Below are 21,008 nucleotides of genomic sequence, written 5' to 3' on the forward strand. Positions count from 1 at the left end.
GCCGTCTCAGAGAATCACTACATATTTTTACACCTGCAGGTTGTGTGTGTGTGCACATGGACATGACTGCGGATGTGTGTGTGTGATCGAGGTGTTCGCTGAGAGTGTGCGGTGAGTGAGGGTGTGTGTAGGTCTGTGCAGGGGTGCCACGTTTCCTGGATTTTTACACAATCCAATATGTCTTCTCCATTTAGAACAAAAAGTAAGCAAAAATGCCCACAGTCATCAAGCTAGGTAAGAGATCATTATTAAATATGTTTAAGTGATTAATAAGACTGAACTAGATCAAAGGTAATTCAATAATAAATATTGTTGCACCTTTAACCAACAGCCTAACAAATGAACAACTCTTGACAAAATACAAAGACTTTTAATTGTCTTTATTAAGACCTCCTCTATATCACATTTCAGCCACAACGACCAGCCAACCCGAGCCGCCTGCATGCACAACACCCCACCAGTCTAGTCAGTAACTAATCTCTCTCCCAACACTATTTCCTTCCCAGTTCACACCTTTTTTTTAAAGGAAAGGTTTGGAAACAAAAACAAAACTTTAAAATCCCACATACACCTCAAATACACAGTTGAATTCGGAGGTTTACATACACAGAGGTTGTAGTCATTAAAACTCATTTTTCAACAACTCCACAAATTTCTTGTTAACAAACTATAGTTTTGGCAAGTCGGTTAGGACATCTACTTTGTGCACAAGTCATTTTTCCAACAATTGTTTACAGACAGATTATTTCACTTATAATTCACTGTATCACAATTCCAGTGGGTCAGAAGTTTACATACACTAAGTTCACTGTGCCTTTAAACAGCTTGGAAAATTCCAGAAAATTATGTCATGGCTTAAGAAGCTTCTGATAGGCTAATTGACATCATTTGTGTCAATTCGAGGTGACCTGTGGATGTATTTCAAGGCCTACCTTCAAACTCGGTGCCTCTTTGCTTGACATCATGGGATAATCAAAAGAAATCAGCCAAGACCTCAGAAAAAAATTGTAGACCTCCACAAGTCTGTACACCAGTATAAACCGCATGGGACCACACACGTCATACCACTCAGGAAGGAGACTCGTTCTGTCTCCAAGAGATGAACGTACTTTGGTGCGAAAAGTGCAAATCAATCCCAGAACAACAGCAAAGGACCTTGGAAGATGCTGGAGGAAATAGGTACAAAAGTATCTATATCTACGGTAAAACAAGTCTTATATCGACATAACCTGAACGGCCACTCAGAAAGGAAGAAGCCACTGCTCAAAAACTGCCATAAAAAAGCCAGACTACAGTTTGCAACTGCACATGGGGACATCGATCGTACTTTTTGGAGAAATGTCCTCTGGTCTGATGAAGCAAAAATAGAACTGTTTGGTCATAATGACCATCATTATGTTTGGAGGGAAAAGGGGGAGGCTTGCAAGCCGAAAAACACCATCCCAACCGTGAAACACGATGTGGCAGCATCATGTTGTGGGGGTGCTTTGCTGCAGGAGGGACTGGTGCACTTCACAAAATAGATGGCATCATAAGGAAGAAAAATTGTGTGGATATATTGAAGCAACATCTAAAGACATCAGTCAGGAAGTTAAAGCTTGGTCGCAAATGGGTCTTCCAAATGGACAATGACCTCAAGCATACTTCCAAAGTTGTGGCAAAATGGCTTAAGGACAACAAAGTCAAGGTATTGGAGTGGCCATCACAAAGCCCTGACCTCAACCCTATAGAAAATTTGTGGGCAGAACTGAAAAAGCGTGTGCGAGCAAGGAGGCCTACAAACCTGAATCAGTTACACCAGCTCTGTCATGAGGAATGGGCCAAAAATCACCCAACTTATTGTGGGAAGCTTGTGGAAGGCTACCCTAAACATTTGACCCAAGTTAAACAATTCAAAGGCAATGCTACCAAATAATAATTGAGTATGTAAACTTCTGAGCCACTAGGAAAGAAATAAAAGCTGAATTAAATAATTCTCTCTCCTATTATTCTGACATTTCACATTCTTAAAATAAAGAGGTGATCAGAGGTGATCCTAACTGACCTAAAACTGGGATTTTTTACTTTGATTAAATGTCAGGAATTGTGAATAACGGAGTTTAAATATTTGGCTACGGTGTAAACTTCCGACATTGACTGTACATTAACACACAAACAGCAAGTCCTCCATATCATTTTTCTCATAGGACTAATAGTACCGGAGAGCTCTTTTACTTACACACAACATAGCCGGGTCACCCCGCCCTGTCCCTAAGTGTCCACCCCTCTGCAGCGCCCCGTTGAGGGGCGGCAGGTAGCATAGCAGGTAGGAGCTTTGGGCCAGTAACCGAAAGGTTGCTGGATCGAATCCCCGAGGGACAAGGTAAAAATGTGTCGTTCTGCCCCTCAGCAAGGCAGTTAACACCACCCGGGGAACAGTGGGTTGACGTGGATGTCGACCTACGGCAGCCCCCCACCCCGGTCTGATTCAGAACAGTTGGGTTAAATACGGAAGACACATTTCAGTTGAATGCATTCAGTTGTACAACTGACTAGGATTCCCCTTTCCCAACACACCCCACTCCGCTTTAGGATCTTAGTGAAACATTCATTATTGGTTTCAGGTGTGTTAGGCCAAGGCCAGAGTGACAACAGTACAGCAGACCCCCAGGGCCAGGACTGAGCAGCCCAGCAACAGTACAGCAGACCCCCAGGGCCAGGACTGAGCAGCCCAGCAACAGTACAGCAGACCACCAGGGCCAGGACTGAGCAGCCCAGCAGCTTGGGATTAGCCGAAATAGGTATCTCCCTTGACGTGGGCCTGTTTTCAATACAGACTCCTTTAGTCATACAACATTTTCCCACTCTTAAATGGTAGTCTATAAAAAATAGCTCAAAAGAAAGTGCAAGTCTCTCCAATTCTGCTCTCTTCAAACTACATCTAGCATATTGGCTGATATAGACCAGTATTACAATGTGAGGGACATGTGAGAATCTCAGGTAATTTAAAATCTATTTCTGAAATTATGTTTGCTCATTTGATATTGCCGGTATGGCGCAAAATTGCTGGAACCTGCTGGCAAGTGAGCTGCGACACATACGCCTAAAATAACATTACGGGACTGAGGTTGGATTTGGGAGCCGTTCTTGCGGACAGAAAGCCAGCAGTTGCGGGATGAAGAGGTCGGTCCGCGCAGACCTCTACTGGGCACCATGACAGCAAAGCCTGTAACGTTAGAGCTGTTTATTACTGTCAGTGTGAAAAGTAGGGAATTAGCTAGGGAGAGTTAGCTTGGGAAGTAGCTAGGGAAACTGACTGAACAATAACGTTATATTGCCACGCTGACTAATAAAACTAACATTGCAACGTCAGAAAATCAATCTTAAATCGGTTGGCTGATGGTTTCGTTGTTTTGATTCAGGACTAATGAGATTGATGCAACAAGAATAGATTACGTTAACCATTTTTTTGCCAACTCTCTCGAACAGTAAATCAACTGCGGAAAGCTAGCCAAGATCATTTACTTCTGAAACAAAACAAAGGCTACAAAACATTTCCTTACAAACAGCAGCTGTTAGCGATATGAAGTGGCTATTATTACTATCTATCTGACAGATAACTAGAGGCTAGCGCTGACCTGGCCTGGTAGCTGCTAGTGTAGTTTATTCATTCACCTCAGTGGAGAGGGGATGAAACATTAGCTAACCTTACATATCATTAACAATACTAACTCAGCACTGCTAATTAACACTCGTTTTTTTCTGTAAAGTTAAAGGGCAGTTAACCTGCCAGCTACATCAATCAACTAAATATTAGCCAGCCTTCCAGAAGCCTTGCCTTCACACCTCCTCTCAGCCCGCTCTGTGGTGTCCGTGTGGTCCCAGCTGAACACTCCAAACAACCTACCCGACGACACGGAGGCGTCCATATGGTCCTAAAGCACTCTGTTGCCGGGGTTTTGTATCTCATTGCCATGATAAAACTGTGTGTGTGTGTGTGTGTGTGTGTGTGGTGGGGGGGGGGGGGGCATGACCCCCGTCCCCGGTGAAAGTTGCACCTCTGCGTGTGTGTGTGTGCATGTACGTGTGCAACTAAGGGTGTAAATGGAGTTTTGAGGGGATTAGGCCATGGATTGGGTAGAATCTCTCACTGGGAAGACAGAAAACCATGTGTCTGCTAAATGGCAGAGATTTGAAACTCTCTTCTGTCTTAAGCACTTTGTGGTTATTTTATTTTCATTGTGGTAGAGCCATCCTTTCAGCTCAGCCCGGGGCTGGGAATTAAAGATGCATTTTCTCTTTCTCTCTTCCATAAGAGATGCCCAACCCAAACACTCATCTGTCTCATCCTCTACTTTCCTGCCCTTCTGTAACACTTATCCCTCCCTTCTCTCTCTCCTCAGAAACACAAAGAGAGGGAGAGACACAAACCTAAACACAAGAAGATTCTAGAGCTTTCCCCCACCCTCGCTCCATCTCTCATGGTCACCTCAGACAAGGTGAGCCCACTCCTCCTTTCCGCCCTGCTTCTCTCCCTCTATTTCTCTCTGTCTCTCCATCTCACTCTGTGGGTTTAATGTGAGGTGAACATTGACCAGCTCTGTTAGGCATTAGGGCTGGACTGACCTCTCTCATGCTCCACTTCTCCTCTCTCTCCTTTCCTTTCTTCTCCACTCCTCTCTCCTTTCCTTTCTTCTCCACTCCTCTCTCTCCTTTCCTTTCTTCTCCACTCTTCTCTCTCCTTTCCTTTCTTCTCCACTCCTCCTCGCCTTTCCTCTCCACTCCACTCCTCCTCTCCTTTCCTCTCCACTCCTCTTCTCCTTCCCTCCCTCTCCTCTATACTCCTACACTCCACTCTTCCTCTCCTCCCTCTCCTCTCCAATCATCCTCTTCTCTCCCCTCCTCTCCTCAACCATCTCCCAGAGCTACAGCAGCGGTGGTGGAGGAGGAGTCTCCTCTTTGCCCACCTCATCTCAGAAGCGATTGGATGACAGTGCCGCCCGTTTCACCACCGCCAACTTCCAGGAAGTGCCTGTGCACTCCGGGAGTGCTAAGGACGCCCCCTCCATGGGGTCAGAGAGCAAACAAGGGTCGGAGGTCAAACAGGGCAAAAAGAGCATTTGCCATGGGATTGGTGTTCAGCGGGGACACAAGTCCCTCACACCTGGGAAGCCCCTCGCCTCTGCTGTGGTCACTATGGCAACCTCCTCCACTGCCGCCTCCTCCACTGGAACCTTTCATCAAGGTGAGTTTGATACACTGTTTACGTCTGTACGTGTGTTTGTGTGTTTGTGCGTGTGTCGTTTGTCGTTTGTGAATGCCTGTGTGTGTGTATGACAGTTGTTGGATGTTGTCCAGAGTGCCAGCGGTAGTGTATGACCGTCATTTCCCTGGCTAGATCCTAGCTCCTGTAATCTCTGCCACACACAAACAACACACACAGAGACACTAGAGAGGGACACTCAGACTCCATCAGTCTCCCTTGACCTCTGACCCCTTATGGCAGCATGTGTCTGTATTTCAGCCTTGAGGGGGCAACTCTGGAGGTCTGACGTGTTGTAAGTTGCATCTAGTGGGATAAGTGTCTCCCAGTCCAACTAGAGACTGAGGAACAAGGAGATGACTATTAGAGATTCTCCCAGTCCAACTAGAGACTGAGGAACAAGGAGATGACTATTAGAGATTATCCCAGTCCAACTAGAGACTGAGGAACAAGGAGATGACTATTAGAGATTATCCCAGTCCAACTAGAGACTGAGGAACAAGGAGATGACTATTAGAGATTATCCCAGTCCAACTAGAGACTGAGGAACAAGGAGATGACTATTAGAGATTCTCCCAGTCCAACTAGAGACTGAGGAACAAGGAGATGACTATTAGAGATTATCCCAGTCCAACTAGAGACTGAGGAACAAGGAGATGACTATTAGAGATTATCCCAGTCCAACTAGAGACTGAGGAACAAGGAGATGACTATTAGAGATTCTCCCAGTCCAACTAGAGACTGAGGAACAAGGAGATGACTATTAGAGATTCTCCCAGTCCAACTAGAGACTGAGGAACAAGGAGATGACTATTAGAGATTCTCCCAGTCCAACTAGAGACTGAGGAACAAGGAGATGACTATTAGAGATTCTCCCAGTCCAACTAGAGACTGAGGAACAAGGAGATGACTATTAGAGATTATCCCAGTCCAACTAGAGACTGAGGAACAAGGAGATGACTATTAGAGATTATCCCAGTCCAACTAGAGACTGAGGAACAAGGAGATGACTATTAGAGATTCTCCCAGTCCAACTAGAGACTGAGGAACAAGGAGATGACTATTAGAGATTCTCCCAGTCCAACTAGAGACTGAGGAACAAGGAGATGACTATTAGAGATTCTCCCAGTCCAACTAGAGACTGAGGAACAAGGAGATGACTATTAGAGATTCTCCCAGTCCAACTAGAGACTGAGGAACAAGGAGATGACTATTAGAGATTCTCCCAGTCCAACTAGAGACTGAGGAACAAGGAGATGACTATTAGAGATTCTCCCAGTCCAACTAGAGACTGAGGAACAAGGAGATGACTATTAGAGATTATCCCAGTCCAACTAGAGACTGAGGAACAAGGAGATGACTATTAGAGATTCTCCCAGTCCAACTAGAGACTGAGGAACAAGGAGATGACTATTAGAGATTCTCCCAGTCCAACTAGAGACTGAGGAACAAGGAGATGACTATTAGAGATTCTCCCAGTCCAACTAGAGACTGAGGAACAAGGAGATGACTATTAGAGATTCTCCCAGTCCAACTAGAGACTGAGGAACAAGGAGATGACTATTAGAGATTCTCCCAGTCCAACTAGAGACTGAGGAACAAGGAGATGACTATTAGAGATTATCCCAGTCCAACTAGAGACTGAGGAACAAGGAGATGACTATTAGAGATTCTCCCAGTCCAACTAGAGACTGAGGAACAAGGAGATGACTATTAGAGATTATCCCAGTCCAACTAGAGACTGAGGAACAAGGAGATGACTATTAGAGATTATCCCAGTCCAACTAGAGACTGAGGAACAAGGAGATGTATATTTGAGGGAAAAGAGACAGAGAGCAAAAATAACTATGTTATCTGTTACTGGTGCCTCCATGTGTCTAGCAGTGCCAGAGGTTGTGTGTGTGTATTAAGTCTGCAAACAGCTTCTCCTCTCTCTCCCAGCCCTCCTGCTGTCAAATAAGACGTCCTCCACCGTGACTTCTCCCACCTCTGACTTCCTGGGCTTCTCTGATCCGTTGCTGCGCTCTGGAGGCGGGGACTCCTTCTCCCCGCCCTCGTTCAGCCGCTGCCTAGTGAAGCCCAGTGAGCTCACGTCCTCGGAGGGCATGGCGTCGCTCAGCACCTTCGGTTCGATGATGTCACTTCCTGCCAGCGTTGGCGTAGCCGGCGGTAAACTGTACGAGAACTCTCTCAGTGAGCCAACGGGGAACGTTGCTGCCTCGGCCGGCTACAAACGCTCCTCATCATCCTCCTCTTCCTCTGGGCCAGGGATGGGGGGAGAAGAAGGAGTGAAGGGAAAGAAGAAGAGAGGAAACTGGAGGAACCGATATGGACCCTGCTTCAATGCTCCTGACGGCATGGCTACAGACGGACCTGAGCACCACACAGCACCGCTACCTCTCCCTTCATCGTCCTCTTCTCTCTCCTCCACCTCATCCTCCTCTCCTTCCCCCTCCTCTACCAGCGCTCTGCCAGGCCGGCCCGGTGGAGGTGAGAGGGGAGGAGAGAGAGGAGGTCTGCTGTGTGTTGGTGTCAGCAGTGGGATCCAGAAGTCTCTTTCCTTACTGAGGAACGGCAGTGTGCAGATTGATGGAGTCACCTCTACTCCCTCTGGGACCGGTAGGATCCACACACACAAACCACCACTTTCATCACTCTGTCTTTCATTGCTCATTCTATCAAAGCATGTTTTGTATCAGCAGCCGTGTGGAGACGATGACTGACCATAAAGCAGTACAGGACTAAATGGGAGAGAGCTGCCTAAGGGATGAACAGGCCATTAGAGGTTGTTGTAGTAGACTCTCCCTGTTTGAGAGGAGGGGAAGGTTAGAGTGCTGTGAAGTCTGTCTGTCTGTCTGTCTGTCTGTCTGTCTGTCTCGTTTCATCTTGTGTTCTGTTTCTTGGCAACCGCGTCAATGCTTTGGAGTTCCCTTCTGCTGCAGGAAATGTCTAGTTGCATCCTTTTCTCTCTCTGTGTTTCTCTTTCTGTATTTCTCTCTCTTTCTCCCTCTCTATTCCTCACTATATTTGTTCCCCCCATTTCTCTCTCTCTCTCGTTCTCTCCTTCTTTAATCTCTCTACACTCCTCCCTCTTATCCATGCCTCTCTCATTCCTTCCTTTACCCTCCTATCTTTCTCTCTTGCCTCTCCCCTGTTCTGTAGGCTCTCTCAATGTTTGACTTATTGATTTCCACATTTTGTTGTTACAGCCTGATTTCAAAATGGATTCAATTGTGTTGATTTCTCACCCACTTACACAGAATACCCCATAATGACCAAGTGAAAACATGTTTTTAGAATTATTGTTATTAATTTGTTTATTTACATGAAAACAAAGAAAATATCCAATTTTGCATAAGTATTCACACCCCTGAGTCGATACATGTTAGAATCATCTTTAGCAGCTATTACAGCCTTGAGTCTTTCTGGGTAAATCTCTAAGAGCTTTCCACACCTGGATTGTGTAACATTTGCCCATTTATTATTTTCAAAATGTTAAAGCTCTGCCAAATTGGTTGTTGATCATTGCTAGACAACCATTGTCAGGTCTTACCATAGATTTCCAAGCAGATTTAAGTCAAAACTGTAACTCGGCCACTCGGGAACATTCACTGTCTTCTTGGTAATCAACTCCAGTGTAGATTTGGCCTTGTGTTTTAGGTTATTGTCCTGCTGAAAGGTGAATTCATCTCCCAGTGTCTGGTGGAAATCAGACTGAACCTCTAGGACTTTGCCTGTGATTTGCTCCATTCCTTGTTCTTTTTTTTTATCCTGAAAAACTTCCCATTCCTTAACGATTACAAGCATACCCATAACATGATGCAGCCACCACTATGCTTGAACATATGGAGAGTGGTACTCAGTAATGTGTTGTATTGGATTTGACCCAAACATAACACTTTGTATTCAGGACAAAAAGTTAATTGCTTTGCCATATTTTTTGCTGTATTACTTTAGTGCCTTTTTGCAAAAAAGGATGCACGTTTTGGAATATTTGGATTCTTCCTTCTTTTCACTCTGTCAATTAGGTTAGTACTGTGGAGTAACTACAATGTTGTTGATCCATCCTCAGTTTTCTCCTACCACAGCCATTAAACTCTGTAACTATTTACAGTCACCATTGGCCTCATGGTGAAATCCCTGAGTGGTTTCCTTCCTCTTCGGCAACTGAGTTAGGAAGGAGGCCTGTATCTTTATAGTGACTGGGTGTATTGATACACCATCCGAAGTGTAATTAATAACTTCACTATGCACAAAGGGATATTCATGGTCAGCTTTTTTAAATTTTGACCCATCTACGAATAGGTGCCCTTTGCGAGGCCTTGGGAAACCTCCCTTTGACATTATGGGGTATTGTGTGGCCAGAGAACAAAAAAATCTCTATTTTAATCCATTTTAAATACAGGCTGTAACACAACAAAAGATGGAAAAGTCAAGGGGTGTGAATGCTTTCTGAAGGCTGTGTGTGTGTGTGTGTGTGTGTGTGTGTGTGTGTGTGTGTGTGTGTGTGTGTACTGTAAATATTTAGCTGGGGGTTAATGTGGGGCGGTAATGGAGATTCTTGTCGTTAATCTCATCCCTCCATCCTGTCTCCTGCCGTTCCCGCTGACAGATAGATAGTTAATCTGACAGATTGTTGTGTGTGTGTGTGTGATGGTTGGGGGCTAAATGGGGGTTATATCTTGGTTGGGTTAATGTTTGATAATACGGGGTGTGTCTGGGTGGGGGGTTAATCAGTGCTGGTTAATGTCATCGGGAGGGCAGCTTGGGTTAAAGTAGGCTTCACGTTTTACAGGCAGGGCTCCAGCCGTCTGATATGTTGGCTGCTGTTCAGTGTAGTATCTCTCCTGGTTTACCTTCTCTAAACCTAGTACATCTCTCCTGGTTTACCCTCTCTAAACCTAGTACATCTCTCCTGGTTTACCCTCTCTAAACCTAGTACATCTCTCCTGGTTTACCTTCTCTAAATCTAGTACATCTCTCCTGGTTTACCCTCTCTAAACCTAGTACACCTCTCCTGGTTTACCCTCTCTAAACCTAGTACATCTCTCCTGGTGAGGGTGAGCCCCCCCCCCCCCCCCCAGGCTTAGATGTGGTGGGTCCCTGGCCTGAGGAGGATGGATGGGGGGGGGGTGATGTTGTTAAGTCCTTATTGATCACTTTTGATTGATTCCCAATTGGACAGTCCTACACCGATGTAGCTGAGCTAATCATCACCCCCCCCCCCCCCCCCCCCCCCCCACCACCACCACCACCACACACACACACACACATATCCCCAGCCATCCTTTCTTATGTGTTGTTGATGATTCACTGGAGGCCATAAAAGCATATTAGCTACATGTGTTCCTGTGTAGACATGAGAAATGTAGCCCCACCGTTCAGCCAGTAGTACTGGAGCCTAAGCTTTGGGATGGATATGTGTAGGTGGACCAATAAGTAGGGGACAGGTAGCAATATGCCAATACATTTTGTATTTTCAATAATGTTATATCTGTAGAGAGTTAACTTCAGATTGCTCGTTTCATAACCTTTTCGATGTTTAGTCCTCTATATAGGACCGGTTCCCTCTAATATGTCTGTGTACAGCGCGCTCTGTGAACGGTGCAACGTCAAACGCCTTAAACTCCCTAAAAGCGGTGGTTGTTCCGATTTTCATATGCGCTATTGCAAGCACTGCTGTGTTTCATAGACACAGGAATCAGTGTTTTGCATAGGGAGCAACACGTTACATTTTCTGGCCTATCCAGACAAAGAGAGGATTTCCTTTGCCTGTGAAACTCACAAGTGCGCTTGCAATAGCGCATATGAATCGGGAGAATCTAGCGGAAGCAACAATAGTAGTCGTTTCATTTCGCTGTGATCTCAAATGGGATTTATAGCTCTAAACATTTTTTTTTTTATCGTTTAAATAAAGGACACTTTATCTTGGTCACAGACGGACGAAATCACTTCGTGCTTAAAGTTGAAGTTGTGACGAGTCTGCACACATTTGAATGGTGTCTGTCAGAAAAGTCGATGTTGTCACTTATATGAAATGGTGCCAATATATTTTTGTCACTAAGTATGATCATGCAGTATTTATTTGACACTTATATTTAGAAAGCATTGCAGTCATTTCAAGCCCCACTTTTGTTGAATAGGAAAACAATGATATGCATTTTCATATGTGTGTAATATTTGTACTATGTACTTTAGCTTGTATTCTCAAGTGACTACATTTTATAGCAATTTTTTTTAAACCAGAAATGTGAGTTCCAGACCTTTCTAAAACTATGCAGCATTACCAGTTATTGTTTATGGCCACCTTGTGAAAAAATAATTACTTTTGGGTATATCTATTTTTACAGAAATCTACATTTTGCCTTATAATTCAAATCAAATGTTATTGGTCACATTCACATGGTTAGCAGATGTTATTGGTCACATTCACATGGTTAGCAGATGTTATTGGTCACATACACATGGTTAGCAGATGTTATTGGTCACATACACATGGTTCGCAGATGTTATTGGTCACATTCACATGGTTCGCAGATGTTATTGGTCACATTCACATGGTTAGCAGATGTTAATGATCACATTCACATGGTTAGCAGATGTTAATGATCACATTCACTTGGTTAGCAGATGTTAATGGTCACAAACACATGGTTAGCAGATGTTAATGCGAGTGTAGCGAAATGCTTGTGCTTCTAGTTCCCTACAGTGCAGTAATATCTAACAAGTGATCTAACAATTCCCCAATAACTACTTAATACCCACACATTCAAGGTAGCATCAAATAATGTCTTATTTTAACATGAATGTCTGGTAAAGAATTCTGTTATTGAATGGTATTAGACCATCATCTGAAATGACCTTATCGGTATATAAATAGTGGATTGTCTTCAACAATCTTGTAAGTTAGGAGCTGTGTTGTCTTGTGTAGATGATGGTATGATTTGAGGAGTAGTCTAGGAGTTTATGCAGTATGTGATCCCCACCCCCCCTCTCAGGCACAAAGCACTCTTGTTCCTCTTGTGAATGTGTGCTGCCAACAGCCATTCAACCTTTTGTGGGGTGATGGGGGCCTCTCTCTCTCTCTTCTTCTCCCCACAACCACCACCACCATCCCAGGGGTCACTAAGGGGCAGGGGCAGAGTTTATCCCGTGTGCGTGTGCGTGTGCGCGCGCTCTGTGTGTGTGTATGTATGTATATAAAATCAATGAAATAGCAGCAGCAACAAACAGAGAAATAGAAGGACATGTGATGGAGTCACATGAATATGTATGGGGCCTCTCCAGTCTTCAACCCTGTATGAAAAGCTGTGTGTTGTGATAGAAGAATGTGTGAGTCATCAGATTTCTTCCTGTTATTCTGGGTCAGCTGCAGGACTGACATACTGCGTGTGTGTTTAATATGCGTTTGTTTGTGTGTCTGTAATATGTGTGTGTTTAATACCTGGGTGTGTGTGTTTAATACCTGGGTGTGTGTGTTTAATATGTGTTTGTGTGTCTTTAGTGTGTGTGTGTGTGTGTGTCTTTAATATCTGTGTGTGTGTGTTTAATATCTGTGTGTGTGTGTGTGTGTGTGTGTGTGTTTAATATCTGTGTGTGTGTTTAATATCTGTGTGTGTTTAATATGTGTTTGTTTGTGTGTCTTTAGTGTGTGTGTGTGTGTCTTTAATATCTGGGTGTGTGTGTTTAATGTGTGGGTGTGTGTGTTTAATACCTGGGTGTGTGTGTAATATTTTTGGGTGTGTTTAATATGTGTATACATGCTGAATGCCTGTTATTGCTCTGATTTGATCAAGCCCACTCATTCATGACATCAATCACTACTTTCCTGCAGACTTATAAACACCAGACAATGAGAACTTTACTTCCATGGTTATGAAAAATGATCATAGTGATGATGATGATGATGTCTCTCTTTGTAGGTGCATTCTCCAGTGGTGACGTGTCATCAGGGGCGGGACCTGTTGCTATGGGTGGCGCTAACTCTGAGTTGCAGCAGCCGACACCCTCACTAGCCCCTCCCACTCCCCTCACTGCCACAGCCCCCCTGACCAGCACAGCCTCCTCCCATGTGAGCAGACACACACACATAAACACGCGCGCACACACACACACACACACACCACCACACGCACACACACATACACACCACCGCACACACACACATACACACCACCGCACATACATACATACATACATATTTACATACATACATATTTATTTACATACATACATACACACATACATACAGTGGGGCAAAAAAGTATTTAATCAGCCACCAATTGTGCAAGTTCTCCCACTTAAAAAGATGAGAGAGGCCTGTAATTTTCATCATAGGTACACTTCAACTATGACAGACAAAATGAGAGAAGAAAAATCCAGAAAATCACATTGTAGGATTTTTTATGAATTTATTTGCAAATTATGGTGGAAAATAAGTATTTGGTCAATAACAAAAGTTTATCTCAATACTTTGTTATATACCCTTTGTTGGCAATGACAGAGGTCAAACGTTTTCTGTAAGTCTTCACAAGGTTTTCACACACTGTTGCTGGTATTTTGGCCCATTCCTCCATGCAGATCTCCTCTAGAGCAGTGATGTTTTGGGGCTGTTGCTGGGCAACACGGACTTTCAACTCCCTCCAAAGATGTTCTATGGGGTTGAGATCTGGAGACTGGCTAGGCCACTCCAGGACCTTGAAATGCTTCTTACGAAGCCACTCCTTCATTGCCCGCGTAGTGTGTTTGGGATCATTGTCATGCTGAAAACCCAGCCACCTTTCATCTTCAATGCCCTTGCTGATGGAAGGAGATTTTCACTCAAAATCTCACGATACATGGCCCCATTCATTTTTTCCTTTACACGGATCAGTCGTCCTGGTCCCTTTGCAGAAAAACAGCCCCAAAGCATGATGTTTCCACCCCCATGCTTCACAGTAGGTATGGTGTTCTTTGGATGCAACTCAGCATTCTTTGCCCTCCAAACACGACGAGTTGAGTTTTTACCAAAAAGTTATATTTTGGTTTCATCTGACCATATGACATTCTCCCAATCTTCTTCTGGATCATCCAAATGCTCTCTTGCAAACTTCAGACGGGCCTGGACATGTACTGGCTTAAGCAGGGGGATATGTCTGGCACTGCAGGATTTGAGTCCCTGGCGGCGTAGTGTGTTACTGATGGTAGGCTTTGTTACTTTGGTCCCAGCTCTCTGCAGGTCATTCACTAGGTCCGTGTGTTTCTGGGATTTTTGCTCACCGTTCTTGTGATCATTTTGACCCCACGGGATGAGATCTTGCGTGGAGCCCCAGACCGAGGGAGATTATCAGTGGTCTTGTATGTCTTCCATTTCCTAATAATTGCTCCCACAGTTGATTTCTTCAAACCAAGCTGCTTACCTATTGCAGATTCAGTCTTCCCAGCCTGGTGCAGGTCTACAATTTTGTTTCTGGTGTCCTTTGACAGCTCTTTGGTCTTGGCCATAGTGGAGTTTGGAGTGTGACTGTTTGAGGTTGTGGACTGCTCTCTTTTATACTGATAACAAGTTCAAACAGGTGCCATTAATACAGGTAACGAGTGGAGGACAGAGGAGCCTCTTAAAGAAGAAGTTACAGGTCTGTGAGAGCCAGACATCTTGCTTGTTTGTAGGTGACCAAATACTCATTTTCCACTATAATTTGCAAATAAATTCATTAAAAATCCTACAATGTGATTTTCTAGATTTGTTTTCTCATTTTGTCTGTCATAGTTGAAGTGTACCTATGATGAAAATTACAGGCCTCTCTCATCTTTTTAAGTGGGAGAACTTGCACAATTGGTGGCTGACTAAATACTTTTTTGCCCCACTGTACATACATACATACACAGGCATGCACACGCACACACACCCCATACACACCACACACACACACACACATACACACCACCACACACATACACACCACCAGACACCACACACATACACACCACCACACACATACACACCACCAGACACCACATACACACCACCAGACACCACACATATATACACACATACACACCACCAGACACCACACACATACACACCACCACACACACATACACACCACCGCACACCACACACGAACACCACACACACATACACACCACCAGACACCACACACACACACACACCACACACACACAGACTAGTCCTGTACTGAGCAGTCAGATCAACGTTAATGTCAGAGACATATAAGTTAAATAAAGTTCTGGAAAGCATGAGAGACAGGTTTCATATCTAACATCCTGACCACCCCCCCATCTCTGACCCCTGACCTCCTAGCTGGTCCTCTTTCCAAATGAGCAGGGGCTCTTTTTCTCTCTCTCTGACCAGTTGTACCCCTCTGCTCGACCCCCCTCTCTCTGCCCAGTTGTCTCTCCCCCCCATCTCTCTCATTTCAATTCAAAGGGATTTATTGGCCTGGGAAACATATGTTTACATTGCCAAAGCAAATTAAATGGATAAGAAACAAAAGTGAAATAAACTAAACAAAATCACAGTTAACATTACACTCCAACAGAATAAAGACATTTCAAATATCATAGTATGTATATATACAGTGTTGTAACGATGTGCAAATAGTTAAAGCACAAAAAGGAAAATAAATAAACATAAACCTGGGTTGTATTTACATGGTGTTTGTTCTTCACTGGTTGACCTTTTCTTGTGGCAACAGGTCACAAAATCTTGCTGCTGTGATGGCACACTAGTATTTCACCAAATTGATATGGGAGTTTATAAAAATTGGGTTTATTTTCGAATTCTTTGATGATCTGTGTAATCTGAGGGAAATATGTGTCTCTAATATTGTCATACATTTGGCAGGAGGTTAGGAAGTGCAGCTTAGTTTCCACCTCATTTTGTGGGCAGTGAGCACATAGCCTGTCTTCTCTTGAGAGCCAGATCTGCCTTACGGCGGCCTTTCTCAATAGCAAGGCTATGCTCACTGAGTCTGTACATAGTCAAAGTTTTCCTTAAGTTTGGGTCAGTCACAGTGGTCAGCTATTCTGCCACTGTGTACTCTCTGTTTAGGGACAAATAGCATTCTAGTATGCTCAGTTTTTTTGTTAATTATTTCCAATGTGTCAAGTAATTATCTTTTTGTTTTCTCATGATTTGGTTGGCTCTAATTGTGTTGCTTTCCTGGGGATCTGTGGGGTCTGTTTGTTTTTGTGAACAAAGCCCCAGGACCAGCTTGCTTAGGGGACTCTTCTACAGGTTCATCTCTCTGTAGGTGATGGTTTTGTTATGGAAGGTTTGGGAGTCGCTTCCTTTTAGGTGGTTGTAGATTTAACGTCTGTATTTTGATAATTAGCGGGTATCGGCCTAATTCTGCTCTACATTCATTATTTCGTGTTTTACGTTCTACACGGATGATATTGTTGCAGAATTCTGCAGAGTCTCAATTTGGTGTTTGTCCCATTTTGTGAATTCTTGGTTGGTGAGCGGACCCCAGACCTCACAACCATAAAGGGCAATGGGTTCTATAACTGATTCAAGTACACTGCTCAAAAAAATAAAGGGAACACTTAAACAACACAATGCAACTCCAAGTCAATAACACTTCTGTGAAATCAAACTGTCCACTTAGGAAGCAACACTGATTGACAATACATTTCACATGCTGTTGTGCAAATGGAATAGACAACAGGTGGAAATTAAACGCATTTAGCAAGACACCCCCAATAACGGAGTGGTTCTGCAGGTGGTGACTACAGACCACTTCTCAGTTCCTATGCTTCCTGGCTGATGTTTTGGTCACTTTTGAATGCTGGCGGTTTGCTGTGTCTATCAGCGTAGTGTCCAGAGCATGGAGGCGCTACCAGGAGACAGGCTAGTACATCAGGAGATGTGGAGGAGGCCATAGGAGGGCAACAACCCAGCAGCAGGACCGCTACCTCTGCCTTTGTGCAAGGAGGAGCACTGCCAGAGCCCTGCAAAATGACCTCCAGCAGGCCACAAATGTGCATGTGTCTGCTCAAACGGTCAGAAACAGACTCCATGAGGGTGGTATGAGGGCCCGACGTCCACAGGTGGGGGTTGTGCTTACAGCCCAACACCTTGCAGGACATTTGGCATTTACCAGAGAACACCAAGATTGGCAAATTCGCCACTGGCGCTTTGTGCTCTTCACAGGTGAAAGAAAGTTCACACTGAGCACATGTGACAGACGTGACAGAGTCTGGAGACGCCGTGGAGAACGTTCTGCTGCCTGCAACATCCTCCAGCATGACCGGTTTGGAGGTGGGTCAGTCATGGTGTGGGGTGGCATTTCTTTGGGGGCCCCACAGCCCTCCATGTGCTCGCCAGAGGTAGCCTGACTGCCATTAGGTACCGAGATGAGATCCTCAGGCCCCTTGTGAGACCATATGCTGGTGCGGTTGGCCCTGGGTTCCTCCTAATGCAAGACAATGCTAGACCTCATGTGGCTGGAGTGTGTCAGCAGTTCCTGCAAGAGGAAGGCATTGATGCTATGGACTGGCCCGACCGTTCCCCAGACCTGAATCCAATTGAGCACATCTGGGACATCATGTCTCGCTCCATCCACCAATGCCACGTTGCACCACAGACTGTCCAGGAGTTGGCGGATGCTTTAGTCCAGGTCTGGGAGGAGATCCCTCAGGAGACCATCCGCCACCTCATCAGGAGCATGCCCAGGCATTGTAGGGAGGTCATACAGGCACGTGGAGGCCACACACACACTACTGAGCCTCATTTAGACTTGTTTTAAGGACATTACATCAAAGTTGGATCAGCCTGTAGTGTGGTTTTCCACTTTAATTTTGAGTGCGACTCCAAATCCAGACCTCCATGGGTTGATAAATTAGATTTCCATTGATCATTTTTGTGTGGTTTTGTTGTCAGCACATTCAACTATGTAAAGAAAAAAGTATTTAATAAGAATATTTCATTCATTCAGATCTAGGATGTGTTATTTTAGTGTTCCCTTTATTTTTTTGAGCAGTGTATTTTTGCCAGATCCAACATTGAAGGCCCTTCTTGCCTTGTCTCTCAGACTGTTCCAAGTTACCGGTGGTGCTGATGTTTAGACTGAGGTATGTATAGTTTGTGTGCTTTAGGGCAACGGTGCCTAGATGGAATTTGTATTTGTGTTCCTGGCTACTGGACCTTTTTTGGAACACCATTATTTTTGTCTTACTGAGATGTACTGTCAGGGCCCAGGTCTGACAGAATCTGTGCAGAAGATCTAGGTGCTGCTTTAGGCCCTCTCTGCTTTCCCCTGATCTGACAGGCACTATGGAGGAGTAAAAGGGATCCAATTCTACCAGTCACCCTTCTGGTCCCACCACACACATTCTCCCCTCTCATACATAGCGAAGAGGAGGCCCAGGGTAGCAGGACATCATGTCTATTTACTACCTGTGGAGGACAGAAAGCTGCTCCATGCACAGTGTGTCTGTCTCCCCAAGTCACCAACTGCATCCAGTCATCCCCATGTATTGTAACTGAGTGTCTCTCTCCTGTAGGTGAGTGGGTTACCAGGTCTAGTGTTCAACATGGCTCCCTCCCACATGTTTGGAAACCGACTCAACCCCAACTCTGCCATGGCTGCTCTCATCGCACAGTCTGAGGCTTCCCCCACAGGTTGGCACCAACGTGTGTGTGTGTGTGATCATGGATAAGTCACGGTCTACAGAGGGTCCAGAGGTCACCACACCCACTGACTGACTCATCCCACTGACACACTGCTTAGGTTACGGCACACACACGCACGCACACACACGCACACACACGCACGCACACACACACACACGCACACACACACACACACACACACACACACACACACACACACACACACACACACACACACACACACACACACACACACAGCAGTGCCGGGTTAGAGAGAAGGATTGACTGTGTGGGATGTGATGACGGGTCTACTTGTGGAGGTAGGTGGACATAGGAGGAGTAGGGCTGGGTGATATGGGCAAAATATCATATCACAATATTTTTCACATTTATGACAGTATTTCAGGTTTTTGAATATGAAATGCTGTAAATATGCTTTCTGAGTATCTCATGACCATAGGGTGGCAACAGATAAATTATAAGTGATTCCAAACAAACAAAATGATTTTCAGCATTTTCATCAATATCTGTATTTTCTGCACTTTTGTCATTATTTCCACGCTGACAGGCAGCATGATATGGGGAAAAATATAGGCTTAGTTAATTGGTGAACTGTTGAAATCATGGAAATATAATGATTATTTGAATTTTATACTTGAAATATAGTGAGCTGAACCTTGAATACATTGTTGTTTGACATGAAAACAAATGAATAAGCCAGTGAGTAATTATTGACCGGGTAGGAACCAAAGTGTTGGTCAGTGTTTCCAGGTTACCCTAATTTAGACGTTTACATTACATGTTTTCTTACTTCATGTAGCTAGCTAGCTGACCAACATATTAATGCTTTGCTTATTCCTCTCTATACCGTTGCACAAGCATGCTTATCAAAGCCTACACCAGCACTGGTAGCAGGCAGTATTAGCTAACTAGCTACATTTGCTGTGACTCTTAGCTGGCCAGCTAGCTAGCTAAATGTACTCACTAGTGATTAGCATTAGCAGCTAACACAAATAAAAATATTTTAGCAACATCTTGCTCAGAAAAGACAAACTTTTAGTTTGCAGACAGTAAGATACAGACCTGGGCCCTGACAGTAAACCTCAGTAAGACAAAAATAAGGGTGTTCCAAAAAAGGTCCAGTCGCCAGCACCACAAATACAAATTCCATCTAGACACCGTTGCCCTAGAGCACACAAACTATACATACCTCGGCCTAAACATCAGCACCACATGTAACTTCAACAAAGCTGTGAACAATATTGAGAGACAAGGCAAGAAGGGCCTTCAACGCCATCAAAAGGAACATAAAATGAGAAATACCAATTAGGTTCTGGCTAAAAATACTTGAATCAGTTATAGAACCCATTGCCCTTTATGGTTGTGAGGTCTGGGGTCCGCTCACCAACCAAGAATTCACGAAATGGGACAAACACCAAATTGAGACTCTGCATGCAGAATTCTGCAAAAAATATCCTCCGTGTACAACGTAGAACACCAGATAATGCATGCAGAGCAGAATTAGGCCGATACCCACTAATTATCCAAATCTAGAAAAGAGCCGTTAAACCACCTAAAAGGAAGTGAAAAGGAAGTTCTATAACCACCTAAAAGGAAGTGATTCCCAAACCTTCCATAACAAAGCCATCACCTACAGAGAGATGAACCTGGAGAAGAGTCCCCTAAGCAAGCTGGTTCTGGGGCTCTGTTCACAAACACAAACATACCCCACAGAGCCCCAGGACAGCAACACAATTAGACCTTTCCAAATCATGAGAAAACAGAAAGATAATTACTTGACACATTGGAAATAATTAACAAAAAAACAGAGCAAACTAGAATGCTATTTGGCCCTACACAGAGAGGACACAGTGACAGAATACCTGACTAACACTTTTCAGCCCGGATTTGAACCCAATCTAACATCTCTGGAGAGACCTGAAAATAGCTGTGCTGTGACGCTCTCCATCCAACCTGACAGGGCTTGAGAGGATCCGCAGAGAAGAATGGGAGAAACTCCCCAAATAGAGTTGTGCCAAGCTTGTAGCGTCATACCCAAGAAGACGCGAGGCTGTAATCACTGCAACAAAGTATTGAGTAAAGGGTGTGAATACTTATGTAAATGTAGTATTTCTGTTATTTATTTGT

At 44.4% G+C, this 21,008-nt stretch overlaps 1 protein-coding gene across 1 annotated transcript in view; it reads left to right on the forward strand.

Annotated features, from left to right (window-relative positions):
- The window catches only part of LOC109899216 (MLLT10 histone lysine methyltransferase DOT1L cofactor), an 83,881-nt gene that overhangs the window by 41,706 nt on the left and 21,167 nt on the right, over nucleotides 1-21,008 (forward strand). The window contains 5 exon segments of the mRNA XM_031835062.1: nucleotides 4,383-4,478; nucleotides 4,903-5,224; nucleotides 7,184-7,861; nucleotides 13,165-13,313; nucleotides 18,752-18,869. Of these exon segments, the coding sequence (XP_031690922.1) occupies nucleotides 4,383-4,478; nucleotides 4,903-5,224; nucleotides 7,184-7,861; nucleotides 13,165-13,313; nucleotides 18,752-18,869 (1,363 nt within the window).

The sequence above is a fragment of the Oncorhynchus kisutch genome, linkage group LG11, assembly GCF_002021735.2.
Source record: "Oncorhynchus kisutch isolate 150728-3 linkage group LG11, Okis_V2, whole genome shotgun sequence".
Lineage (NCBI taxonomy): Eukaryota > Metazoa > Chordata > Actinopteri > Salmoniformes > Salmonidae > Oncorhynchus > Oncorhynchus kisutch.